At 45.3% G+C, this 27,839-nt stretch overlaps 2 protein-coding genes across 5 annotated transcripts in view; one reads left to right on the forward strand and one right to left on the reverse strand.

The window, feature by feature from the left end:
* Nucleotides 1-19,087, reverse strand: part of Extl3 (exostosin like glycosyltransferase 3) — a 43,681-nt gene extending 24,594 nt beyond the window's left edge. For 2 of the 3 annotated variants that reach the window (XM_060391332.1, XM_021654412.2), the window contains exons 1-2: nt 18,949-19,086; nt 1,979-2,073 (exon numbers count right to left, since the gene is read on the reverse strand). The gene's annotated coding sequence lies outside the window, so the exon portion shown is untranslated. Of the gene's footprint in view, nt 1-1,978; nt 2,074-18,948 lie in introns of all 3 variants that reach the window. The other variant, XM_021654418.2, reaches the window with a different exon arrangement.
* Nucleotides 14,050-19,687, forward strand: LOC132656493 (uncharacterized). 2 transcript variants are annotated; one of them, XM_060391333.1, is made up of 3 exons: nt 14,050-14,590; nt 16,559-16,657; nt 18,511-19,687. In XM_060391333.1, the coding sequence occupies exon 3, from the start codon at nt 18,651-18,653 to the stop codon at nt 19,260-19,262; it is 612 nt and encodes a 203-aa protein (XP_060247316.1). In that variant the 5' UTR covers nt 14,050-14,590; nt 16,559-16,657; nt 18,511-18,650; the 3' UTR covers nt 19,263-19,687. The 2 variants fall into 2 exon arrangements, with proteins under 2 accessions (XP_060247316.1, XP_060247317.1); XM_060391334.1 differs by lacking the exon at nt 14,050-14,590 and adding an exon at nt 16,180-16,312.
* Nucleotides 19,688-27,839: the final 8,152 nt, after the last annotated feature.

Consider the following 27,839-nt stretch of genomic DNA (forward strand, 5'->3'; position numbering starts at 1 on the left):
TAACATGAAAGTCTCCTTTTGAAGTTCTTAGCAAAAACAACTCTGAGAGGCTCAATTTGTTAAATTTAGAGTTGAAAAGAGTTAAGAGAACTATTCTGAACTTCACCCAGGAGTAGATAAAAGGTATTTTCTAGTCTGCCCCTATTTATCTTCCATTAGCAGACATCAGGCACTTCTTCTTAAAATAGAAACAGTAACTTGGTCTTTCAGAGAGAACACTATACTTAGAAATGAGAGGCAGCGTCACTGCATCCTTTAAGGCAGACCTGCTGCTGGCCCTCATACTCCGTGACCTAATCTTGCAAAACGAAGGTAAGTGTGTGCAGATAACAATGTATTATCATGCTATGAAAATAAGCAGACCGAGACCAGTTTCCCCAGTCCTGTTCCCTCACCAAACTATAACCCCAACATACAGTCCCTCAAAGCACACACACCTACAAGTGAAGGCATACTACTCTTATGCCAAAGAGATACTCCTAGTTCATGCATTCACATCCTCACACACATACGTGCACATTCATTCACAGGCAGGCAGGGTGGCACAGCCATTGTAGGTAGCACTCAGGAGGCTGAGGCAGGAGAGTCAAGGCCAGGCAGCACTACACGGCAAGAGTCTGCCTCAAAAAATGAGACAAAGTGTGTGTGTGGATATGTGTACTTTAGACAGTCTAACATATGGCAAGAAGAATTAGCTAGCATGGTAATAACCCTTGACCTCATCAAACTTTACTGAGTCTAAGAGACAAGATATAAACAGGTGCAGAGCACTTGTCTGCCTTGTACAAACCTGTGAATTCAATACCCAGCAGGGGTAGGTAGGATCTACAAACCAACTGCAGGAGCACTCCTACAAGGCATGGAAGATAAGAACTATCTCACAAAGGCTCAGCCACTCCCAGCCTCCGTCTCTGCTCTAGATGTGCAACTGTTAAAGTTTCATAAGGCCTTTTCTAACGCTCAGGCTTAGACATGAAGTTGACAACAATTTTACTAAAAGTTTAAGGAGGGCAAGTGATCAGGATGACAAAAAGTAAAACAAAATCTACCCTTGAAATACTAAATTTGGATAATTTAAATTTGTGAAATAGGGGCTGAGACAATGGCTCAGCAGTTGAAGAGCGCTTACAGTTCTTGCAGAGGACACAGTTTCTTTCCCAGAACTCACATGGGGTGGCTCACAGCCACCTGAAACTTTGTGGGCTGCAAAGGCTTTGGCCCACACAAGCACCCATACTTATGAGCGCACGCGCACACACACGCACACACACACACACACACACGCACACACACACACACACACACGCACACACACACACACACACACGCACACACACACACACGCACACACACACACACGCACACACACACACACGCGCACGCACACATGCACACACACGCGCGCACACACACACACACACACACACACACACACACACACACACACACAGTTGAAAATAAAAATAAATCTTAGGGCCAGGAATGATAGCACATAACTTTAATCCCAGAATTTATGAGGTAGAGGCAGACAGATTCCTACGCGTTTGAAACCATCCTGGTTTTTTTTTTTTAGGCCAAATAGGGTTTTATAGCGAAACCCTGCCTCAAAACACTAAAAATAAATCTTTAAACTCAGATAAATAACATCTACTCAAACACCCACATCCAGACTTATATTTCTTTTTGTTTGTTTGTTTGATTGATTGTTTTGTTTTCCCAAGACAGAGTTTCTCTGTATAGCCCTAGCTGTCTAAACTCACTCTGTAGACCAGGCTGGCCTCAAATTCACAGAGATCTGCCTGCCTCTGCCTCCTGTCTGGGATTAAAAGCATGCACCACCACTGCCTGGCTCATGACCCACATTTCTAAAGCATCCACATTATCCTTTGATTCAAGCGTTTGTGCTTCTGCTGTAAGAACAGAGCAAAGGAAGAAGAGACAGACTACAGGCCATGCAGCCAGTGCCCTCCCTGCTCACCTTACATGGCAGCGTTCCTCCTTTTTCTGGCTTATGTAGTAGCATTATGCTTCAATATATGATTCTTAAAATAGTGGACACCAGAGCTTGCTCTCCTGATTTGAAGAGAAAACAGAAGTGACTATTTGAAAAGCGCTCCCTACTGAAGGTGCTGTTAAGGATTTGAATTAGGCTTTCTGAAAAGCTTCCCTAGCAGATACAGCAGCACAGAGCATGCTACAAGCAGAGCTCTTTGGAGTGAGCAGGTCCTCCTGACAAACAGTAGGACAATGGGAGTTTTTTCAGACAAACTACTCGGGTGGCTGTTGCTTGCTGCCGTGCTGCCGTGCTGGAGTGTAAAACAGAAGCTATAAAATGTGGGCAGCATACAAGGACTTTAGCAGTATACACTGAGTTCTTCGTGAGAATGGAGTTCAGGATAAACAGGAGACAAGAGAGGAGCATGTAGAGGCATAAATGAGCCAGCATCAGCCCTGAGCCGGGTGTGCAGGCCCCACATGGAGGAAGCAAAGGCAGGAGGAGCTTGGGTTTGATGCATTTGGGCAACAGTACTCGCAGTACACCCAACAACAGAAATAAACGTTCTAATGGAAACCAACACTGGTTCCAAAGAATTTCATCCCACTAAGTTCTATCTCGTTTACCAGCAGAAGCCAAAAGGACAACCGATGGCCAATAGTGTGAATTTTGCATTTCAAACATCTACTTACAGTTTTCAAGCTTGAAAGAAAGAGAAGCCCTCAAACTCTCTTCTGATATTCTCTCATCCAGAAATGAATGCCCACGACACTTAGGCGGGGTGGTCTTCAGGGGTTCTGGCAACTGCACTGTACATCTTCCTAATCCTCACCTGCCCCATTCCTGCCTACAATGCATCCTTCACACAGCAAACCAGGCACCTAGATCAATGTGTGCCTTCCTGCTGCACTGCCCCCCATATGCAAATTTAGCCATCACCATTCACACTGCTCAAACTGAGCTACGCTGCTGCCTTTCAATTCACCCAAACCAAGTTCTGTAACACCTACCTCACACTTGGCCTGTCTGAAATACTCTGCTTTTCCTGGCTGATCTAATGCTTCAGACCCATTTTCTTTTGTTTGTTTGTTTGTTTGTTTGTGACAGGGTTTCTGTGTATAACCCTGGCTGTCCTGGAACTCACTCTGTAGACCAGGCTGGCCTTGAACTCAGAGATCCACCGGAGTGCCAGAGTGCTGGGATTAAAGGTGTGCATCACCACTGTCCTTGGCTCAGGCCCATTTTTCTCAGTGATCTCTCTTTAAAGTTGCCTCTCTTAGATCCTGACACTTTCTGGTATTAACCTACAGACTTTCTTCTTTTTTTCTTTTTTCTCCTTCCTCTTTCCTCTCTCCTTCTCTTTCCCTTCCCCGTCTCTTTTCTTCTCTCTTTCCCACTGTCTACACTAAACCCTATTCCCTGAGAGCAGGACCCTTGTCACTCAGGCCTTGCTATGTCACCACTGCATTCACTGTAAGTTAATGAATGAGTTGTGTCACTGAGCACCTCCTCAGTTTCTTCCCTTGGTTTTATGGGAGGACATTTTTAGTATCCCACCCACATCTTTGACTCATTTTCTTTTTCTGTCTCGGGGACATCCAGTCTTCCTCCTACTTCATACTTAAAAGTATTCTGGAAGGCTCTGCATCATCTGTTAATGAACCCATCTGTTTTCATGATGTCAAACATCATCTATGCCCAGATCTTCCTCAATGGTCACCTTGCTGCTCTATACCACAGCTCGGTCCTGGGTACTGCCTCTCCTGAGGTGCACCAGTCACTCCAAGAACTTCGTTTTCCAAACAACTTTTAGTTCTGCCCATGATTCTACATATCTCCAGTCAGAAACAACATGCTATATTCAGGAAAAACACAGACCTCAAGGCAGCCAGCCCTGGATGGAAACCCACTGTCAGATGCTCATTTTACCATCAGAAAAGAGACCTTTGCTCAGAAGTATTACAAAACTCACAGACAGCATGTGAGCCCCACCTTCTGAGTATGTCACATAAAAGGTTATAGGCTGGCTAAAAGCCTTTGTTATTTTTCAATCTCCAGCTCCTGATCCGTATCTGGTCTCCTGCCAAATCTTGCCATTTGGCAATCATAAGATATTTGCAATAATGGTTTACAATAACTTTTACACGTATCCCCTTTTAATTATTATTTTGCCTTCACACTACAATAATCATAATACTTACCCAAGATTCTCTACTTATCCTATATATTACCAAAATCTGTATTTTAAAATCTCACCTAACAGCAAGGCTATGGTGGCACATGCCTTTAATCATAGTACTTGGGAGGCAGACACAGGTGGATATCTTTGAGTTCAAGGCCAGCTTGGTCTACAAAGTGAGTTCCAGAACAGCCAGACCACAGAGAGAAACCCTGTCTGGAAAAACAAAATAACAACAAACCTCAGTTCACAGTGCTCTAGCTTGAACGTCACTGGCCCATCCTTCAGTTTCCCCAATCCACTCTTCTATTACGTCCCGTCTACTGATGACTACAGCCATATACTGATTTCATAAACGGGACTTTTTCAGGTCCATGCCACTTTCTCCCTACCTTTCCATCTTTAGTTTATTTGTAACAATCTGCTAACCTGGAAAGATAACATATGCCTGCTACATGGGAGGCAGAGGCAGGAGACCACCTGAATTAGGAGTTCAAAACCAATATGGTCAATGTATGGACACTCTCATTTCAAATAATAATAATAATCAAGGAGAGCAACAGAACCAAAAAATCTGGACCCAGGAGTCTTTTCTGAGACTGATACTCCAACCAAGGACCATTCATGGAGATAACCTAGAACCCCTGCTCAGATGTAGCTCATGGCAGCTCAGTCTCCAAGTGGGTTCCCTAGTAAGGGGAACAGGATCTGTCTCTGACATGAACTCAGTGGCTGGCGCTTTGATCACCTCCCCCTGAGGGGAGGGAGGGAGCAGCCTTACCAGGCCACAGTGGAAGGCAAAGACAGTCCTGATGAGACCTGAGAGACTAGTATAAGATGGAAGGGGAGAAGGTTCTCCCCTATCAATGGACTGGGGTAGGGGCATGGAAGGAGATAAGGAAGAGAGGGCAGGATTGGGAGGGGATAAGGGAGGGACTACAGCTGGGTTACAAAGTGAGTAAATTGTAATAACTAAAAAACAAATTAAATTTAAAAAATAGAAAAAATAATAAGATTTTAATATGATAATCCCAACAACTAAACTACCTGTGGTCTTAATTTCTACCATGCTATCATCCACTACAAAGTAACACAGCCAAGGGGGCATTTGCCAAAGCCAGCACTATGTTTTTGAAGGTTCAACCTCAAAAACTCTGAGCAAGAGGAAGCCATCAAAACTCCAAGAGGGTGGGGCTGGACCTCATGAAGGTGCTGCCGTAGCTGAGGTGCGTGGGCAGTTGGAGCTGCTGGGCTAGAGATCAGGAAAATGGCCCTGTTAAGTTGCCCATGCTCTGCTGGACAACCCTACACCCATGCACAGGACAGCACTGGCTGGACTCTAGGTTATGAAAAAAAAAAAAAAAAAGGAAGCTGGAAGGAGGATGGAGGATGGGGGTGGGAGGCACTGGGCAAGCAGTTGTGAAGGAATTGATAAGATCAAAACACATTGTATATATGTATGAAATTCCCAATGAATTAAAAAACAACTGTGAGTTAAACAAACCTTTTTATTTTCTACATTACTCAACCTAAAGTGTTTTGTGAGAACAGCAGAAAACAGACTACTAAGGTGTAAGTAATGCAGAGATGGTTTAGAGCGCGTAGCACAGGTGTTCATAACCTGTGGTTTGCTAGCCTTCTGTGGGGTTGGACAACCCTTCACAGGGGTCACCGAAGACCATGGGAAAACACGGATATTCATATAACTGTTTGTAACAGTAATGAAATTACTGTTATGAAGTAGCAATGAAAATGACTTTATGATTGGGGTCACCACAACATGTATTAAAGTTCCTCAGAGCAGGAACTGCTCAACACTATTTTACATAAGGAGCTTGAGTATCTGCAGATGCAGATTTTTTTACCAACAGAATCTAGCACAGTCTCTCACTCACAGTAAGGAGAACTGTATTCTATCTGTCTTCTTCGGTGGTTACCCTTAAAAGGCAGAGCATAATGTTGACTTAACCAAGCTGAAGTTGTACTTGTGATGGCTTCCTCCACTCAGAGTGCTGCCCACGTCACCCTGAATCAGGCTTGCGGTGACCCACTTTAGTCCCAGCCGCAAGTCCTCACCAGAGTGCACGCTGGTTCAGTCCTCATATCCTGGCCAATTTCTTTGCTCACAATACTCTGTTCCTCTTTGTGCTTCATTCCTTCCTTCTGGTTGTTGCTTTTTTTTTTTTTTTTTTTGTTCTTTCCTCATACACCATTTTCCTTTTCCACCATACTTTGGAGAACCTCTAGCTTTATCACCATCATTACAAAGTGAAATGTCAGTCTATATGTATGTATAAAGCAGTTTGACCCCACTTCTCGTTGGCTTTGGCCTCTCTCTCTCTCTCTCTCTCTCTCTCTCTCGTGAATGTGTGTGTGTGTGTGTGTGTGTGTTCTACACGGTTGGATTGGGGTAAACATGCACATCCATATGTTCCTCAATCCAATCCAATCTGATTTTTTTTTTTTTGGCTTTTCAGGACAGGGTTTCTCTGTGTAGTCCTGGATGTCTTTGAACACTCTCTCTCTCTCTCTCTCTCTCTCTCTCTCTCTCTCTCTCTCTGTAGACCAGGCTGGCCTCAAACTCAGAGATCTGCCTCCCTCTGCCTCTGAGTGCTAGAATTAAAGGAGTGTGCCACCACCGCAGGCTCCAATCTTACTTTTTAGGGGAAGGTCTCTTACCAAACCTGGAGCTTACCATTAAGCTATATGGGCTGGCCAGCAAGTTCCAAGGATGCTCACACTTCTGCCTCCCTGGCTATGCCACTGCACCTGGCTTTTACAGGAGTGCTGGAGATCAAACACAGGCCCTCCTGCTTGAGTGGAAAGCACTTTAGCAACTGAGCAGTCTCCCAGACCCATGCTCTGCTGCTTGAAAAATCTTTAGAAAGTATTTACTTGTAGGGTTTTTACTTGGAGAGGAGTTGTTTCTGTTTTGCTGAAGACTCACTGCACTTTCTGAATCTTAGGACTCACTAAACTATAAAATTATTTATCTGCACTCTCTCAGTATAGCCCACTCCCCCTCCCACCCCCGAGTTTCTATCCAATGCCTGTCAGAGCCTACTCCTGCCTCCATACCCTTTCATCTCTTTCATAATTTTCCCTTTGCCCTCTGTGCTGCCTTCTGGCAATTTCTTCATATCTGTCTAGTTTAGGAGTTGGAAAACTTTCAGTAAAGAGTCAGACAACTAATATTTTAGTATTTACTATTTTAAAGGGAGAAAGGATTTAGAGAGATGGCTCACTGGCTAGGAGCACTTGCTGCTCTTGCAGTAGACCCAGGTTCAGTTCCTAGCAACCATATGGTGACTCACAACCATCTGTAACTCTAGTTCAAGGGCTCTGAGGCCTTCTTTTAGCCTCCACCGCACCAGGCATGTATGTGGTACATATACATACACACAGGCAAAATATTCATACACATAAAGTAAAACAAATATTTGAAAACTGTAAGACAACCCTTTTAAAATGTTCATTCTTACACTGCAAACTATAAACAAGGCATTCCCTGGGCACAGTGACACACACCTTTAATCCCAGCACTTGGTAGACAAGGGCATGTGGATCTCTGTGAGTTCAAGAAGCCCAGCTTGGTCTACAGAGTGAGACTGTCACATAATAAAAAAAAAAAAAAAAAAAAAGCAAGCCAAGCGTCAGATGCAGCCCACAGGCCATGGTCTTCAGCTCTCTGCCTGTATCACTCCTCAGCCTACTGCTGGGCTTTTATTCCAGCAGCTTGGAAGGCTCCAGAAGCCCTATTCTTGCATGTTGTTACAGTACCTACGCCTTGTCTTCCCTGGCTCACCTTGCTCTAGCTGTTGATTCTTGCTTATCGGATGGCGGACTGCTCCCTTTGTAATCCTGTACTCAGTCCCTCTTTGAGGGTGTTCATTTCTGGGAAACCTATGCGCACCCTCTAGAGCAATCTGTTGAAAAGATAGCCCTGCCTTATTATCAGCTTGCAGTTTTGTGTCAATGTCTCAACCTAGAGATTCTCAACACCACACAACATTGATAAATGTGAACACAAAATCCACAGACAGGAAAACCGCAGCCCTGCTTTCTCGGTGGCTACTTCCTCCTCCTAACAACCCACAGTCCAGTCTAAGAGGGGCATCTGTGTGCCTGTGGCAGAGGCCCTCTGTCCCCCTAAACCCTGAAGATCCATACTCACGTGGTGTCTCAATCCTGCTGCTCACAAACTCGAGGACTTCTCCTCATCTCTTCGAGAATAGAAGCACAAGTCACTAACAGGGGCCAGCACCTCAGGTGTGGCTGCCCCAGCCCACTGACCTTAGATTCTCAGCCCGGCTTCCTACTCTTCACTTGTCTGTTTTAATGAGACATTACCTCTCTCTCAACCACATGGATGTTCATTCTAGAGGAGAACACAAATGCTATTTCGCCAAAGGCAGAGGCTTCCCTTATCTACGCGTGTGCTTACAAAACTAGGACACCGTATGTTCTCTTTTGCAACCTGATTTTTCTTTTCACTTATATTAGAAGCTGTTAAGCCAGACATGATGGCACTGGCACATGCCTATGATCCCAGCACTCGAGAAATGGAAGCAGAAGAATCAAGAATTCAAGGTCAGGGCTAAAGATACAGCTCAGTGAAGGACCTGAGTTTAGTTCTCCAGTCAGTGGCTCACAATGACTTATAATTCTAAGTCCAGAGGATGTGACATCCTCTTCTTGGATTCTGAGGGCACTGCATTCGCAGGCACAAAGATATACACACATATACACACAATTTTAAAAATAATAATAAAAATACAATTTAAAAGTAGTTCAAGGTCACCCTTACCTACACTGCCAGTTTAAGGTCAACCAGTTTAAAAGATGAAAACAAAATCCCTCTGTCCTACCATGAGAGAGCCTACCACAAAGATATTAGTAGTTAAATAATGCCTATAAACAGGCATTAATAGTTGATGACCACCCATAGGGAAAGGCCATGCACCAGGTATAAGCCCTTTTGTTACATGGGTGCTTCTAGTTTCCATTATGATCAAAGCCTTCCTGAGCATTTCTGCATAGATCCGGAGTGTTTTTCCATGTGAAACTGGTGGGTAAGAATGTCTTGCCATTTTTTAAAACATTGTTTACTAGGAAGAGGATAATACATTTCCAAGAAACAGAATCAAAGCTTCCATTTACCAAAGCTCACTATTAATGGTGTGACAGACAGTGGGTAGAATTCAGTTACCTCTTTGCTGGCCACATCTCCCATTCTTCTGTCTGGGCAAAGAGAAAGTGACCTGGAGCAATTTGTCCTTCATACTAAGTGGCAGTTAGGAGTAGCTGTGACTTCTCTCCCTCTCTTCCCAGGGAATGAGAGGGAAACATACTCTGCCACTAAAGAGAGCCACACCAAGCAGGTGCAAGGAAGAAAGACTCCATATACAAGCCACCGAGACTCCAGAGTCTGTAGCCGCAGTTAGGAATGCAACTGAATGTCACTGAGTTTTCTTGAACAGACAATGTGGGAGACCAAGTGGCTTCTTGCAATTACTATGGAGGCTGCCATTAGTCTCGTCCCTCATCTGTTTATCAGAGCTCTCTGCAGCCACACTGCTCTGCACATGCCAACAGTCCAATGTGTCCAGTCTGAGGCTGCGTTTCACTAGGTTGGTTTCCTGCTCAAGGCATGCATGGTGCTTTACCTAATCACCCTGTCCACTGCTCCTCATGGTTCCCTTCAAAGTCTCAGCCAGCGTAGAGAGTGTAGGGACCGTGCTCTCTTTTCTGTCAGCCTCATTCCCCAGCAGATGGTCTTCCTTTCGCCATATACCCAAACCACTAACCTTTGGGGCCACTTTAAATCTTAGAGAGTCCATAAAGTTTCTCAAACTAAAACGGACTGCCAAATCCCTCAACTACCACTAGACTCAATTTAGTATTATATGGTTCAAAACTTAATTCCTCACCTCAACTGATTGTCAACCAGATCAAAAATTCCTTAGAGAAACTGAAATCTTTCTCTTTCTAGCTCCTAAATCTCCCTCAGAGAGATGGCAGCTATCGCTAACATACAACTCAAACTCTAAGCTGACATTTTCATCTCCAGACAATTTTGAAATTTACAGCCTGCTCCCTCTCTCATCTCCTCCCCTCTGTCACCTATTACTTACCCCTCGTCATCTCCTACTTCTTCCTCTGTCACCTCCTTCCCCCTGTCACCCTCCATCTCACCTTCTCCTCCCCTCTTGTCACCTCCTCCCCCTTCTGTCACCCCCCTCACTACACACACACCATCACTTCCTACTCCTTCCCATCACCTCCTCTGTCACCTCCTCCCCTCTCCAATACCTCTTTCCCCTCTATCACCTCTTCCCTTCTCTGTCATACACCCATTACCACCCCCATCATTTCACAATAAATTTGGGGCACCTATTTACTTAGGTCCCCTTTAGTGTCTTTTAACAGTTATATCCAAAGAAGTTGAGGGCAGAGGGGGGACAAAAAGGAGGTTGAGAAAATTATGCCAAAACACCCAGATGGAGAGGCACAGAGGAGTAGCTGGCTCTACGGGGCTGCCCTAGGCCCTTCCCAGCATTCTCACATGAAACTCTATGCATGCTTAACACGGCTCTCAACTGAATCATGAGCCAACAGTTCCTGAGTGCTCACTGTGTGCCAGATGAAGTACATTACATTGTTCAGAACATCACCTTAATCATCCAGCAACCACACAGGCAGATGCCGCTACGCCGAGTACATGAGAAATCCAAAGCCCACCATCCACTATGGCTGTGGAATTGTAGCGCTTAAACTCATACCAAGGCAGCCTGATGCAAGTCCCAACCATTGTGTTAAACTGCCTGTGACAGTCATCTAAGGAGAGTGTTTCATGTCCCAAAAGCATACACACAGGCTTTCTACATTCTCCATGACTGTACTAATGCACTATAATCACAATGATTAAAGCAAACACTCTCTTCACACTTAAAGTGTTTCTTTACTGAAAAAGAAAATTATGTACCAGTGTTTATTTGTCTGTGCATCCAAGACCTATCCAAACATATAGTACTATTTTCTTTTTCCCACTTCGGCCAAAATTGCCTCATGAAGCAGAATTCTATCAAAGCCCAAGCATCGTAGGTACGGCCATTGCTAAGAGACCTGAGTTTTTCTGAAGGCTGATGACACGGGAATCAATGTAATTACAGCCAACTAAGGAAGACAACACTGCACCGAGATCAAGGCAGAAAGCAGCGACGACACTGCACCCATGGAGTGGTTAGTCCTTTTACCTCTGCAGGCACCAGGCTCAGCGTATTCCAGGCAACACAACTCACAATATTGATATTGATTGTTACAGAAGCCGGGGAGCGGGGAGGCAGTGGTTATTTCTGCTTTACAGACAAAGAGGTGGTAAATAGCGGAGGTTAGAAACTTGCTTAAGACAACACAGAAAACAAGCTGAGGAGCCAGACGCAAGCCCAGCTCTGTGTGGCCTCGCACACTGCACACACCTCACTTGTCTACTGTTTCCTAGCAAGAAACCCTTTGTTTCTACTCCTTTTACTTAGTAAGTATGTATTGTTCTTGTAATTCCAAAACAAACAAACAAACAAACAAAAACCTAGGCGTGGTAGTACACTACTGTAACCCTAGCGCTCAGGAGGCTGAAGCGAAAGGGTAGGGAGGCCAGCCCGAGCTACCTAACAAACACAAACAAGAGGGAAGAAAAGAGGAGAGGGAAGTATTTATTTACTTACTTACTTAATCTATTTACAGCCTGATCCCAGCCCCCTCTCTTCCCAGTCCCACCTTCATGCTCCCTTCCCCCGTTCCCCCCAGAGGGAAATAGTTGTTGCAGTCTTTTAAGTATATCATGCTTGACGATTCAGTAAATAATTTGATAATTACCTATTTGGGGGAAAAAAACAGATTTCTATCACAAACCAGAATTCAAAGTCCCAGATGAATTTTAAAGATCGTCACAGATGAATCATACAAAAAGGGAAACAGGCTTGCCACTTCAGCTCAAGTTAAACATGGCGGCTTTTCTAGGAATCCAAGGATTCCTAGAATCTAGCACAGCCACAGGAGTCAAACACACTTGACTACCTGTGAACCTAAAGGTTCTGAGTACGTACGTGCTTGCATGGGTATATGAGTTAAAGTGTATATGCGTGTGCAAGTGTGGGTTGGGGAGGGGTGATCAAAAGACTGATTTGCTATCTGGCCATAGTTTAAAAGGTAAAAACATTAAAAGTAGTCAAAGAATAAAGGATTACTAAAAGAAAGGGGGGAGAGGGGGGTGTCAAATAAGCATTTTAAATGTGTGCCTTCTGGCCAAAGAAACACAATTCAAACAAAACAAAGTGATTCTTTCCAATACTGAATCAGCAAAGAACTGTGTAATATCTGGTACTTATCAGAATCTGGTCACAAGCCTTTCTGGAATACAGTTTGGCAAACAAGAGACTGTGTGGACTCCCAATTCCACTTCCAGAAAGCCTTAAGAATCATGAATAGGATGAAAATGACCTGCAAGACTGTTCATACTGAAACATTAAGGCGAAGTTCAGAACACTCTGGGCCACGCGGTCAGCAGGCATGGTAGGTACCTACGTTGATGCAAAGGTAAACAGAGGTCACCTGTGATGACAGTCTTAGTTTTCCGTCTCTGATTTAGCAATTTCACTTTCTAGGAATATATTCTAGGTGAAAAAGACCTATACACAAGATATAAATACCTCAGCATTCTTTCCACAATATATACAACAGAACATCCAAGAAGTTAAATCTGGCTAAATGTAAAATATGTAACATTATTTACATGGACATCAGACTTTAAACTTTTCAATAATTTTAAGTAAGACAGAAACACATTTACAATGCTTTATTAGTGGTAAAATAACATCCAAAACCATGTATCTGGAGAGAAAAACACAACACACAGAAGCAAAACACCAACTGTGGCTCTTTTATATTACCAAGTTGTACCTACGTAGTGAGACCCAGGACAGAGAAAGCTAAAGAGTTAGACCTTGTCCCAAAAAAAGAAAAAAAGAAAAGAAAAGAAAAACTTTTTTGAAAATGCCATGTGAGCCAGGCTAGCCCCAAACTTGTGACAATGCTCCTACCTCTGCCTTTACCTCCCAAATAATGGAATTACAGACCATTTATGCCTGGCCTTTTTTCCAAGCATATTTCTGAAAGTGAGAGAAGTGTAGGAAGTAGTTTAATAAGGTCTCTAGGCGCATTTTCTCGAACAGTCAAGTCGTGGTATGACAGAGACTGGACTGATCGTTAGAAGTCTTCCATTTCTCAAGAATCAGGCTGATGGCATTAGTAGCCTGGGCCTCTCTCTCTAAGACACAGAGCTGCAGCAGAAGCTGTTTGTAAACCAGCTTGTGCGTTCTGCCCTTGCTTTATCGTCTTTCTGATTCACCAGCCCTTCACAATGCCTCTCTGACTCATAAGCTCTTGGCACTTTGGTTTTTGAGGCAGTCTCAGGATAGCCTCAAACTCCTGATGACCCATGGATCACAGTCAGATGCCACCACACCCTGCTTAGTCCTCTTTTTAACTCCTAAAGGAGAGGGTTAGAGCAGCTGGCCTCCAGGAGCCTCTGGATTCGAGGAGGCTGACTTACAAGTACCTTGCCTAGGAAATGCCCAGAGGTTCATATGCTTTTTACTGGAAGAACAAACACGGTGTCAAGTCCAGGCAGCAAGGCTCCAGACCTCCTCTAAGCACCTCGCCCCAGCTCCACCCTTTTTCCACGGAGTCCATTAATAATAAGTGTAAGGCCTTATCTACTGTTTTCCTTATTCAAAGTCACAGTGCTTTCAGTATTTTACAACTAAGAACTAAAGGAAGTCGTGCTGGGAGGAGTCAGTCGAGACTGGGAGAAAGCCCAAAATACAAAAAGCTATCAGCTGGATTTCTGCAGAGGAAATCCAATACAGATAAAGACAAAGCTTACACTTTGATCTCAAACTGCAGGGGCACCACTGAATTTAAGTGAGCACAGGCCTCGGCACTTGAAAGTTGGTGACACCAGCTACAGAGATTGCAATCAGTGCAGCAAGAAAACCCAACTATTTAGGAAAAGCCCATCACCTTAAATTTGGTTTTTCCTTTTTGTTTTTCTTTGTTTTTGTTTTCTTAAAGTGAAGAACTGGCTGAAAAGCAAAGGAGGTTGTGTCTTCAGTGCTGTGTGCAGAACTCTGTGATCTGCGCTGACAGCCATCCTTGAAGAAGGCCATTAACACAGTAAATGGAAGGCAGAGGAGTCAAGAGCTGGAAAGGGGATTTAAAACCGTCAAACAGCTGATGAAAATTCGAGTACTTTGAGGACGGCAGAAGCCTTAAGAGTCAGACTGACAGACAATCGAAGTTGGCCAGTGAAGACAGCAAAATGCAGACAATACCAGTGTGATTCACTGTCATCCTATGTAAGTAATGTAGCAATAATGTACAATATTTCCCTCAAAAGTTTTGTCATGAAATTTCCCTACTTCTAAATGCTGGCTTCTGATATAAGTTTCTGTGTAAGCTGAAAGCCTTATTTGATTCAAACACACTTTTTGCGCAACCTGTGTCCAAACCAAAGAGACACGGTGACTGTCTCCCCACATCTGGGATTTTTCTACATAGACCAAAATGGTGATTCTCGGAGACAAAACCACAGCTGGACCTAAGGAAAAACCTTCTGGCCTGAGCCTACAAGCTGGGAAGAGCCATATCACTCAACACTGTAGGTTCAGTCAGGTCTCCTGGGCGCTCGGTCTTCTCTGCTACGCGTCCCTCCTCTCCCCACCCCCACACAGGGCAATGTGTTAGCATTTAGCCCCTGTCTCTCTCAGTGACTTGTTAGGACTTATTTCATTTTTCTCATGTGTATGAGTATTTTGCCTAAGCATGCATATGCACCACGTGCATGCCCGGCGCTGGTAGAGGCCGGAAGAGGGCATCAGATCCCCTGAAACTGGAATTACAGGTGGTTCTGAGCCACCATGTGGGTCCTGGGAACCAAACCCAGGTCCTCCTCATGATCAACAGGTACTCTTGGCTAAGCCATCTCTCCAAGCCCTCAATGACTTAAAGGAACTTTTCATTTATGCATTATTGTTTTGCCTGCATGTGTATCTGTGTGAGGGTCTGTGATACCCTAGAGCTGGAGTTTTAGACAGTTATGAGCCGCCAGGTGGGTACTGGGAATTGAACCTGGATCCTCTGGAAGAGCAGCCAGTGCTCTTAACAGCTGATCCAGCTCTCCATCCCTAAAGAATAAGTTCTGTGGAAGAGGGGGCTGGAGAGATGGCTCAGAGGTTAGGAGCACTGACTGCTCTTCCTAGAGGTCCTAAGTTCAATTCCCAGCAACCACATGGTGGCTCACAACCATCTATAATGAGAACTTGTGCCCTCTACTGGCATGCAGGTGTACATGCAGACAGAACATTGTATGCATAATAAATAAATAAATCTTTAAAGAAAAATTCTATGGAAGAAAAAAAAAACACAAAGATGGCAAAGAACTTATACAGCACTTAAAAAACTATTACAAACCACCTTCATAGTGTGTCTATAAATTTATTTTTAAACAGTTATTATTTTTGTGTCTGTGTATGTGCCCAAGGAGGTCAGAGGGGTGTTGTCAGAGGTTCTGTGTGCTCAGGCTCACAGAACCTGGAGATCCATGCAGTTGTGAGGTACCTGATAAGTGCTGGGAATCAAACCCAGGTCTTCTATAAGAACAGTTATGTGCTCTTAACCACTGAGCCATTTCTCTAGCCCCATGTGTTTACATATTTTAACTATCTGTTACTTATGCTGAGGGCATATTCCCAACCTATTTCCGTTTTGTATTCCTCCTTGGGATATAAAATATTTTTATTTAAAAAAATATATATTCAAAGGGAGCTGGAAACACTTAGAATGCTAACATGTGAAAGGTCAGGATTACAGGATGAAGCGTCCACAAAGCAACCGTTGGTGTGTTAATCATTAACACCAGTCTCAAAGGTACTGGGCCCAGCCAAATGGAATATGCAAAAGTACTAGTGAGCTAATGAGGGGCCATACTTCAGGGCAGGCACGGGAGCTTCCTGGACCGCCTGCTTTTCCACACTTTTCTGCAAACACAGACTTGCTCAATGGCCAACGGATACGTGCAGGTATTAACTACTGAATACATTCGAGCATACTCTATATTACACAGATGTTGTTCGTTCTTCAATAGACTCTCCCGTTCTCCTTTGCATGGCTCTATCCCTGGGATTTTATTTTAATGGGTCATTGGATGCCTCTGAGCAATACTCTACACTGCACATCATAGCCTACGCAGAGAAGCCGAGCTACTGAGTCTCTCTGTCCCTCTGTACTTCAAGGTTACAGTTTTGTTTGTTTGTTTTTGTTTTTAGACCCTGCTGCTGCCTCTCTCACACCTACTTACCTCACCCAAGACACCTGAAAGACTGAAAGGAACACATGGTTCAGGCAGGTGAAGACAATGCTCACAGGTGAGCCTACTTCTCTGAGTTCTCAATGTCATCTGTACACGATTTGCTATTTCATGGAACCTACAACAGGTGAAAAATCTTGCCTGTTTGTCCAGCTGCCCCATTATCTCAGATTCTCAAAGGGAACAGATACCAAAAGTGAAAGGAAACAAATAAATAGAATATATGTTGGTTTGCTTGTTTTTTGACACAGGCATCATGTAGTCCAGGTTGGCCCCCAAACTCCCTTATGTAGCGAAGGATGACCTTGAACGCCTAATCCTCCTAAGCACCCAGAAAGAGCTGGTTTCAGGCCTGTGCTACAACCTGCCTGGAAAGAAACAACTCACCAAGAACTTTCTCAGCTAAACTCAGTTCTCCAGCAAAGACTGGTGGGGTAACTTTAGAATTTCTAATTAAAGATTCTTAGTCCTTGCTTCACTCTGAACTACATACAAAGACAGTCACAGCCACACCAGGACTACACCTGGTGAGATGCTCTTATTTCTAATACCTGATTCTAATTTTCAGACAACACCTTAACTCCTCTCCAGATCACCAGGCGTGCTTGCCACTCTAGCATGTGTGAAGCCCTGGGTTCTACAGGTGACAAACAAGCAAACTCAGCTAAACAGACATTGCTTCACTGTCAAACTCCCCTACCACCCTTTACTGACTCTGACCACTAGGTTGGCGCTCACAACACATAGCAGGCTGGCCTCTTGCCTTCCTAACGTTGGGATTATTGGTGCAAAAACACCACACCCTGGTTTAGCACCTTCACGCAGAACAGCCTTTCCCAGCCAGCACACTTTCTTAAAGTTTCTACCTTATTCTGGGTCATCCCCCTCTCCTAGCACACTTTCTCTCCCACCTGTCACTGAGTCTTCTCCCACACAGGCAAAAGCTCTCACACCTAATCACCAAGAGATTCCAACACACAACAACGGTGTTTCTTCTAGAAAAGTGAAGGGTGAGAGACTAAAAGACACATACGCCACAAGCTTTTTTGTTTGTTCTACCCCTCACCTTTGTTGACCAAACACATGTTTCAAGAATTCTGAAGGGGGCTAGGTCTGGGCTCCAGCCTGTAACAGGGAAGAGGCTGAAACAACAGGCTCACCAAGAACTCCAGGCCAGCCTGGGCTACAGTGTGACCCTGTCTCAAAGAGCCAAACAAAACAAAAACCCACACACAACCCTGAATAGCCACCATTCTAGGTCTCCTCCAGTAAGCAGTTAGACTAACTGCAACTCCTCAGGCTCTCCACAGGCAAAGATGAGGAAATTCTCACAGGAAAGGGTATGTTTAACAAACCAAGTAAGAGTTTTCTTTCATCACAAACTATGCAAAAGTCCCCTGCTGGATTACGTTATTCAGAAAGTCTAGTTTCACTCAAGATTATCAAAGTCCCAGGAGGGAACTCACACTCTCAAGAGAGTTATAGTCACGGGGTCAAAGAGGAACGCTAACTGTTGAGCAATAGATAGGAAACTTCGTGGTTGGTTGGTTGATTGGATGGATGGATGGATGGATGGATGGATGGATGGATGGATGGATGGATGGATGGGAGAGAGGAGAGGAGATTAAGGAGTCCAGCCTTAAGATGCCAGAACAAGGCAAAGTGAAGAAACGCTAAAGCCACCTCTTACATCACATATCGCATTTCTTCTTTCCCAAAAGAGGACCTGATAAAGGCCTTGAGTATCCCAAGAGCAACAACCTAGGCTGGGGGCTGACACCCGCCGAATTTCAGTGTGCACAGGGCCATTGGGATCTCGACAGGGGCTAAGCAGCTGGCTCACTGTGTGGACTAGGAAAAGCACCCGGTGGTGCCCGGCTCATCAGGCTGACCTGCGACTCTCGCCTGCAGGGAAGTCGCCCCACTAGGGGCGGCGCACGGACCCGCATCCCTCTGCCCTCTGCTGCGGCACACCCAGGCCCCGGGAGGACACAGAGCACCGCAGCACCTGGACCCCTGGCAGGAAGTGGCCACCTGGAGAGAAGAGCCCGATGGGCAGCGGCGCGCAGCTGTGCCGGGAGAGCCGGCCAGATGTGGGAGGGAGCACCGGGAGGTGGGGGCTGTGCTTCCACAAGGAATGCTACCGTGGGCCGCTCGTGCCCAGCCCCAGCGGAGCGAGGCCCCCGGCGCCGGGCAGGCCTACTCGGCTGCGCCGCCGCAGCAGCTCCCCGGCACGGCCGCTCGTGCCCCCGCCCGCCACGACCGCGCGCTCGAGGGCTCCCGGTTCTTCTCGCCCGCCTTTCCTGCCCTGCCCCGGTCCTCGGGCTCCCATGCCGCCTGAACTCCTACCGGCTTCCAGTCAGGAACGAGGCACCGCCGTCGCCTGCGAGAAACTCCGCTTTCCACCAGCCGCTCTGGCCGCCGGCTGCGCGCCTCCCAGGCCGCGCCGGATCCTCCGCTCCCCCTGCCGGCCGGCGGCCATTTCCGACCGGCGACGGCGGAACTTGCCGAAGACCCGGGCCGGAAATGGCCGAACCTGCGCTCGCCTGCGAGGGGAAAGCACAGAGGTGTTCGTGACTTTCCGGACGCACCCGAAAGCGGAGGAGGTGGTGGCGGTGGGCTCTGCCTTCAAGGATCCCAGGCGCAGGCTGGGAGCCCGGTGATTGTGAGAAGGGCCAGGCGCGTGGTCTTGAGGGGGGAGCCGCACTAATCCCGGTAGCCCTCAGCCTAAAAATTAGCCCATGTCCGGCTGAGGTGCCCTGCTCTAGAACACACAGTTCTGAAACACTTTTAAATATTTAGCTGCAAATAAAGGGCGGAGATGAATGGATGCTTAGGAAAGAAAAAAAAAATCCCCGGCTTTGCAAAAAACAACATGTTAATCAAACTTGTGGTTTGTGGGCTAGAAGGAATACCATTTAAATACTTTAAAGGCAGTCCCTGTGATTTGGGAATTGGCAAGACCCAAAAGAAATGAGAGGTTAAGGATGGAAGGAGGATCAATCCTAGAAGTGGCACGAGGTCACTGGCGTTAAGAAAATAGTTTAAAATCACAATAGTGGTATCATCTAAAATTAGATTGCTTCGATTTATTTATTTTAAGTACACGCCCCCCACCAAGGCTATTACCCCAGGGCTTTGTCCACAGAGTCCAGACACCCAACCAGGTTGGCTCATCTCCATCCCTGTGCTTGGGTGGTCTGTCACTTTAAGAAGAACTGCGCCCCAAAGATGGTTTCACAGCTGCTGACCCACCCTACCACCTGCCCTTGTTGAGAGAGGTCAGATCCAGTGCTCAGAACAAGCAGGCTGAGAAAACAGGATTCCGTTCCTGCAGTGTACCGTCTGAGTTGACCTTTCCCTTTGCAAAACAAAACTTCTAAAAACCTTAGCAACCTATTTTCTGGAGCACTCTCCCCTTTCTCTTGGTCTCTCCATCCAACTCCAAGTCAGGCTCTGTTCTTTCCTCCATCTGTCCTGTTTTACTTTCCTGTCACTGTAATAACACACCATGACCAAGAGTAACTTGGGGAGGAAAGGGTTTATTAGGCTTACACAGCCCAGTCATAGTCTGTTGCTGAGAGGAGACAAAGCAGGAACTTAAAAGCAGGGCAGGACCCTTGGAGGCAGAAACTGCAGCAAAGGTCATGGAGTTACACTGTTCGCTGGCACTGTTCACTGGCTTGTTCCCCATGGCTAGCTCAGTTTGCTTTTTCATACAATCAGAGACTACCTGCCCAAGGGTGGCTCTGCCCACAAGGGGCTGGGCCCACCCATACCAACCATTGATCAAGAAAATACCCTTCCAGAGACTCGCCCACAGGCCAATCTAATAGAGGAGTTTCTCCCCTGTTCTCTTTCCTCCCCTTCCCCCCATCTCCCCCTCCTTCTTACCAATTGGAGGAGGGCATTTTGAGACAAGATCTCTCTCTACATAGTCCTGGCTATTCTGGAACTCACTGTGTAGACTAGGCTGGCCTGAAACTCACAAGAAATATGTCTGCTTCTGCTAGGATTACAGGCAAGTGCCACCACAGATCACTCTAGCTTGTGTGAGAGTTGACAAAAACCTAACCAACACATCACTCTGCCTCCCTTCCTTCTGAGAACATGCAGCTCTCCTCTCTTCTACTGATGAGAACAGGAGGTAGAAATTGGCCAGGCAGTTGGGGGCAGACAGTGACCAGCCCCTTTCTTGACAAGTGCCTAAGGCAAGTGTCTCTGGTTTTGCCATGGCCAGAGACTGGAGCTACCAGGAAGGAGGTCTCCATCTCTTCCCCCAGAAGAGTACCCCTTTTCCTGAGGCTGTGACCCAGACTGCAAGGACCTTAACACCTGGAATCAAACCTGGACAGACCAGCTCATCAGCCCCCTTTTTCATCCATCCACTAAAGCCCTATTACTTTCAGGCAGTGTTGCTCAATGGGATCCCACTCCCAGGGGAGGGAGGGGGTGGCTCCCATTGCACAGGAGCTCAACCTTTTTTTTTTTCCCTCCCTACAGTAGCTTTTTCCCACCTAGAACTCACCCTCCATGTTCCATGAATTTCATTCTTTGAATTTGGGAGACAAAAACCAGAAGGCCTCTGGCTTGGGGTGACTTTGATGGCCATTGAGTTTCCAGGACCCTCACCTCTTGAGCTAAGCCCCCACAGAGCCGAGAAAGGCTCTGCTGCCATCAAAGATGCCAAGATATCCCTGCATCACTCCTTCCTTCGCCATTAGCACCGGCCTCTTCCTTTCCAGAGCCCTTCTGCCACCGCAGACATACCAAAATACTACTCCCCCCCCCCTTTGAGAAAAGTCAGGAGCAAACTTTATAAGCTGAAGAACTGAAATTGGGGAAAGCTTTATTTATCTGTTTGGCCTGACTTTTCCTTTAGCAGTTCCTCTACTTGGCTCTCTTCCAGAGATGCTTAGCAGCTGCAGGCAGGAAGAGCCCGGCAATGTGCAATGGGACAGGATAGGAGGCAAGGTAAGAATTTCCAGGGGTTGCTTCATCCCCTTATTGGCAAGAGCGGACTTGCGGATGACAGCTGCCCGGAGACCTTAGTCATCCTGTGGATTTGAATAACACAACACACTGCCGCCTCTAACTCTGACTTCCTTGATTCTGACCGTACCTACGCTTTAGGGAAGAAGAAGGAGATTCACCTGCAACTTACTGGACATTAGATTGGCGGCTGCTCTCTGCTGTCACCCAGCACCTCTCATCCTCCTTACAGTCAGCCTGCTCCTCCAACAACTTGTCGATCGCCTGCCCCAGTTCCTGCTCCTTTTGAAAGATGTGCCAGACCAGCAGTGTGACCCTGCCTTTCCCTGACACTTCTTTGCTTCCCACTTTACGCAGCTGCTGAGCATCGGCTCCACCTGGCAACAGCCCCCTCGCTGTAGGCCTCCTTGCTCCTTATTTTGCAGCAGCACCCTAGATACCGTCACAGCCACAACATCCCAGGAATGCATGTTTTATGAATACTTAATTGCCTGGCAGTGGGTTACACCCTTTACATGCCTGCTGTCTTAGTCTGGCTAGGAAATGGCACCCTATGGACAGGGAAAGTGAAACGTGATGAAGTTCCAGGAATCAAGTGCCTGGGGCCAGAGTGTGGGGCCCAGAGCCCAGACACCAAGCCATCCCTAACTCTGAACCCCACATTCTTGACCAGAACTTTCCAGTTATTTCGCCAAGATACTAAATTTACTATTTCCCACAGTGAACTCCTCTCGATCCCTAGAGGAGGTTTATAGTCCTGGTTTATAGTGACTTTCCAAACCTGGCATAATCTTTAATGTTTTTCTTTACACCTTACATTCAGTCACCAAGACCTAAAGCCTTGACCACCCATCTTTCAAAATTCTAATACCTCCTTTTATTCCTCCCATGGACGTAACTCTTTACCAAAATTTCTGGCTCAAAAAAACTTGATCATATTCAGTGTTTTCTTTCTTCCAGAAAGGAGCTGAAGTGACAATCCACAACAAAGGGAGCTCTCCCTGGCCTCACCACAGGTAGAGCTTTAACAGCCCTTATTGTCTCTACTTTGCATTTGGAACTTAATCAGAAATTGATTTGCGCCAGCAGTGGTGATACACGCCTTTAGTCCCAGCTCTCAGGAAGCAGAGGTGGGGGAGGGGAGCTTTGTGAGTTCGAGGCTAGCCTAGTCTACAGATCTAGTTCCAGAACAGCCAAGGCAACACAGAGAAACCCTGTCTCAGGAGGGAAAAAAAATAAGAGAGAAATAGGTTTGCATTGTAATTTAAGAATCACATAAAAGGGATCCCTGTCTGTCCTAAGGAGTTAGGATAGAAAATTAGGAATTAGGAAAAAGAGGATCCGTTATGCCTCTGGTCCCCAACAGTGACCCAGGGTTTGCCAGCACTGTTCTGTCTCTAATAGTTCCTAATTTTAAATTCCAAGAAGACAAATGTGATTGTGTTAATTTGGATCACATGTCCACCCTTAGATCAACTTAGCCTGGGCAACAGATCACCCAAACCTACCTGTAAATAGAGCTTATGTCCTAAGCTCTTCCACGTACCTTCCTCTCACTTATACACCTGTATTTACACATCTGGCGAGTTGAATAGGTGAATACTTATCAGAGTCCCCCAGTGTGCGTCAGTCACCTGAAGAAAAGATGCTCCCAGACAGAATCTAACAGCACTCTCCTCGGAGACCATCAGTCCCACTACACAGAATGGAGATAATTTATACATATTCCGTCAGCCTCTGGGGGTAAACAGTCACCATCAATGAGAACAAGTTCAACAGAAGTTCACAGAATCAATATAAAGAATAAACAAGCTGGAGGTGGTGGCACACGCCTGCAATCTCAGCACTTGGAGAGGCAAAGACAGATGGATCTATGTGAGTTCAAGGCTAGCCTGGTCTACAAAGTGAGTCCAGGACAGCCAAGGCTACACAGAGTAACCCTGTCTTGGGAAAAAAAAAAAAAAAAAAGATGGGGTGGGGCAAGATGGCGGCACCGGGAGGACTCCCATTCTGAGCAGCAGCACAGCAGGATCGGCACAGTGGCCAGCAATCAGAACTCGAGGCCATAAAACACAAGTGATTGTGTTTCCCGGGTGAGAGGATTCCCCACGGTGGGGGATTCAATCAGCTTTAACTCACCCAGCTAAACCAAGGAAGAGATCCCAGTTCCGCCAGGCGCTTGATCTGGTCACTGTCCCAGACTGAACTATGGGCCCACAACATCACAGACTGGATTTTCCAGTCGAGAGATAACCCCACGGAGCAGGAAATGATTGGGACTGACCTTAGGTCACTGTCCCTGGCAGAAGGAAACCCCACAGCGGGGGTGTGGGGGGTGATCATCAGGTCTAATGCTCAGGACACCCAGCACCAAAAGACTTTCTGGATTCACGCAGACTCTAGGCTCTAGCCTTCTACTACAGGCAGGAGCACTGTGCTCAGCCACAATTATTGAATACCCCTAGGGCACTGGGGCACACAGCTGCATCCTCAGACCTACAAAAGCCAGAGAGCCATTACAGCAGCCCTCAGATACTGTGCCAAGGATCAACCAGTTATCCCTAGCTAGACTGACAAAACTGTGGGAATCCCTGGTCCTTCAAGAGGGCTGCACCCACAGCATCCAGACCAGAGCAGTGCCCGCAGCTGCCATTCCAGACAGGGACACATAGCTTCCGGTCCAGAGTGAGGCACCCAGCCTTCAGACCAGAGTGGAGCCCTCAGTTACCAGCCTCCAGACCAGAACGGTGCCCCTAGGCACCAACTCAACCTAGGTGCACATTCTGCAAGCCCAGAGTGGAGCACTCAGCCTCTGGCCCAGATACTTGCTGGGCATACCTCTCACTTTCCCAGACAGAACTGTGTGCCCCAGGATAACAGACTGAGTTTCCCTGTTGGGAGAAAACCCCACAGCTAGGGAATCAGCAGGTTCTTCAAGAGGACTGTACCTGGAAAACTGTAACAACAGCAGCAGCTCACTAAATTTATAACGAGAAACCCAGCAATGGGGCAGCTGTCTTGAGAACTTCTATGGGTAAGAGGAGAGCCTCCCCTGCCTAACAAAGACCACAGCTACTACTCAGGTCTATACACCTGAGGTGAGCAGTGGCAATTCCTGAGAAACACTGGCCATATAGTGACCATGCCCAAAAAGCAGAGAACTCCTTCAGGAAAAAATCATCTTCCGGCCAAGGGGATTCTCCCTACCTCAGGACTCCAGGAAGCACAGAAACTAACAGCCAACACCTAAAACAGCCCAATGGGTAGAGGTCAGCGTAAAAGCTCAACCAACAAAAGACAGAGCAATATGGCATCTCCAGAACCCAGCTATCCAGGGACGAACAGCCCTGGACAATGCAGCATAATAGAAAATCAAGAAGATGATCTTACATCTATGCTGATGAAGAGGATAATAGAGGAAACAAATAAAATACGTAAAGAATTAGAGGAAGATAAAACCAAACAGATCATGGCTATCCATAAAGAAATGGAGGAAGTTAAAGACAAGCAGATTATGGCCATCCGTGAAGAAATACGAGAAGATGCAGCCAAACAGCTTGCGGCCTTCAGAGAAGAAATAATTAAATCACTAAAAGAAATAAAAGAAACAGAGTTGAAGGAACTAAAAGAAAAACAGGAAAATACAATCAGACAGGTGAAGGAAGTAAACAAAACAACTCAAGACCTGAAGATAGAACTGGAAAAATTAAAGAAAACACAAATGGAGGAAATAATGGAGAGGAAGAATTTAGGGAAGAAAACAGGAACTACAGAGGTAAGCATAATCAACAGACTACAAGAGATGGAAGAAAGAATCTCAGGTGTAGAAGATACAATGGAAGAAATCGATGTATCTGACAAAGAAAATGTTAAATCCAAAAAATTCCTGACACAGACCGTCCAAGAAATCCAAGACAATATGAAAAGACAAAACCTAAGAATAATAGGTATAGAGGAAAAAAAAGACTCCCTTCTCCAAGGCCCAGAAAATATTTTCAACAAAATCATTGAAGAAAATTTCCCCAAGTTTAAGGAGAGGCCAATAAGAATACATGAGGCCTACAGAATACCCAACAAATTTGACCAGAAAAGAAAATCCTCCCGCTACATAGCAATCAACACAGTAAGTATACAGAACAAAGAAAAAATACTAAAAGCCGCAAGGGAAAAAAGGCCAAGTAACATATAATGGCAAACCCATTAGAATCACACCTGACTTTTCAACAGAGACTATGAAAGCTAGAAGGGACTGGACGGATATCATGCAGACCATAAGAGAACACAGATGTCAGCCCAGGCAGTAGCAAAACTCTCAGTCCTCATAGATGGAGAAAACAAGATATTCAATGACAAAAACAAATTTCAACAATACCTACACACAAATCCAGCATTACAGAAGACACTGGAAGGGAAAATACAACCCAAGAAAATTAGCTTCTGTCAAGAAAACACAGGAAATAATTAACCTTACTACAGTAAAACAAAAAGCAACCAAGTACACAACCTTATGACCACAGCCAACATCAAAATCAAAGGATCTAACAGCCACTGGTCATTAATCTCTCTCAACATCAATGGACTCAACTCTCCAGTAAAAAGACACAGATTAACAGAATGGATACGTAAACAAAACCCAGCAATCTGTTGCATACAGGAAACACACCGAAGGCACAAAGATAGACATTACCTGAGGGTAAAAGGTTGGAAGATGACTTTCCAAGCAAATAAACCCAAGAAACAAGCAGGAGTAGCCATTCTAATAGCTGATAAAATAGACTTTCAACCAAAATTAATAAAAAGAGATGGGGAAGGGCACTTCATACTCATCAAGGGAAAATTCCACCAGGAAGACATCACAATCCTGAACATCTATGCCCCAAATACAAGAGCACCCACATTTCTAAAAGAAACATTGATAAAATTTAAACCACATATAGATCCCCACACATTAATAGTGGGAGATTTCAACACCCCACTCTCAACAAAGGACAAGTCAACAAAACAGAAATTAAACAAAGAAACAATAACTCTGACAGAGGTCATGAATCAAATGGACCTCACAGACATTTACAGAACTTTACACCCAAACACAAAAGAGTTTACCTTCTTCTCAGCACCTCATGGAACCTTCTCCAAAATAGACCATATAGTTGGTCACAAAGCAAGCCTCAACAGATACAAGAAGATTGAAATAATCCCTTGTATCTTGTCTGATCACCATGGAATAAAGCTGGACCTCAACAACAACAGAAATAGCAAAAAGCCTACACACACATGGAAACTGAGCAACTTGTTACTAAATGACAGCTGGGTCAGGGAAGAAATAAAGAAAGAAATTAAAGTCTTCCTAGAACTCAATGAAAATGAAGACACAACATACCCAAACTTGTAGGACACAATGAAAGCAGTGCTAAGAGGAAAGTTCATAGCACTAAGTGCCTTCAAGAAGAAATTCAAGACAGCTCATTCAAGCAACTTAATGGCCCACTTAAAAACCCTAGAAAAAGAAGAAGCAGACACACCAAAAAGGAGTAGACAGCTGGAAATAATCAAACTCAGGGCTGAAATCAATCAATTAGAAACAAATAAAACAATTCAAAGAATCAATGAAACCAAGAGCTCGTTCTTTGAGAAAATCGACAAACCCTTAGTCAAGCTAACTAAAAGGCAGAGAGACACCACCCAAATCAACAAAATCAGAAATGAAAAGGGGGACATAACTACAGACACTGAGGAAATCCAAACAATCATTAGGACTTACTTCAAAAGTCTATATGCCACAAAATTTGAAAATCTAAATGAAATGGACAATTTTCTTGATCGATTTGACTTACCAAAGCTTCATCAGGACCAGGTAAATCAATTAAATAGTCCTATATCCCCCAAAGGAATAGAAACAGTCATCAAAAGTCTCCCATCCAAAAAAAGCCCAGGACCAGATGGCTTCAGCGCAGAATTCTACCAGACCTTCAAAGAAGAGCTAACTCCAATTCTCTTCAAACTATTCCACAAAATAGGAACAGAAGGAACATTACCAAACTCATTCTATGAAGCCACAGTCACCTTAGTACCTAAACCTCACAAAGACTCAACAAAGAAAGAGAATTTCAGGCCAATCTCCTTATGAACACTGATGCAAAAATACTCAACAAAATACTTGCAAACCGAATACAAGAACATATCAAAGATATTATCCACTATGACCAAGTAGGCTTCATCCCAGGTATGCAGGGGTGGTTCAATATATG

This window comes from Meriones unguiculatus, chromosome 9, assembly GCF_030254825.1.
Source record: "Meriones unguiculatus strain TT.TT164.6M chromosome 9, Bangor_MerUng_6.1, whole genome shotgun sequence".
Lineage (NCBI taxonomy): Eukaryota > Metazoa > Chordata > Mammalia > Rodentia > Muridae > Meriones > Meriones unguiculatus.

Excerpts from the sequence above, each read along its gene's own strand:
- LOC132656493 (XM_060391333.1), top strand. The coding sequence starts at position 18,651 with ATGGGCAGCGGCGCGCAGCTGTGCCGGGAGAGCCGGCCAGATGTGGGA.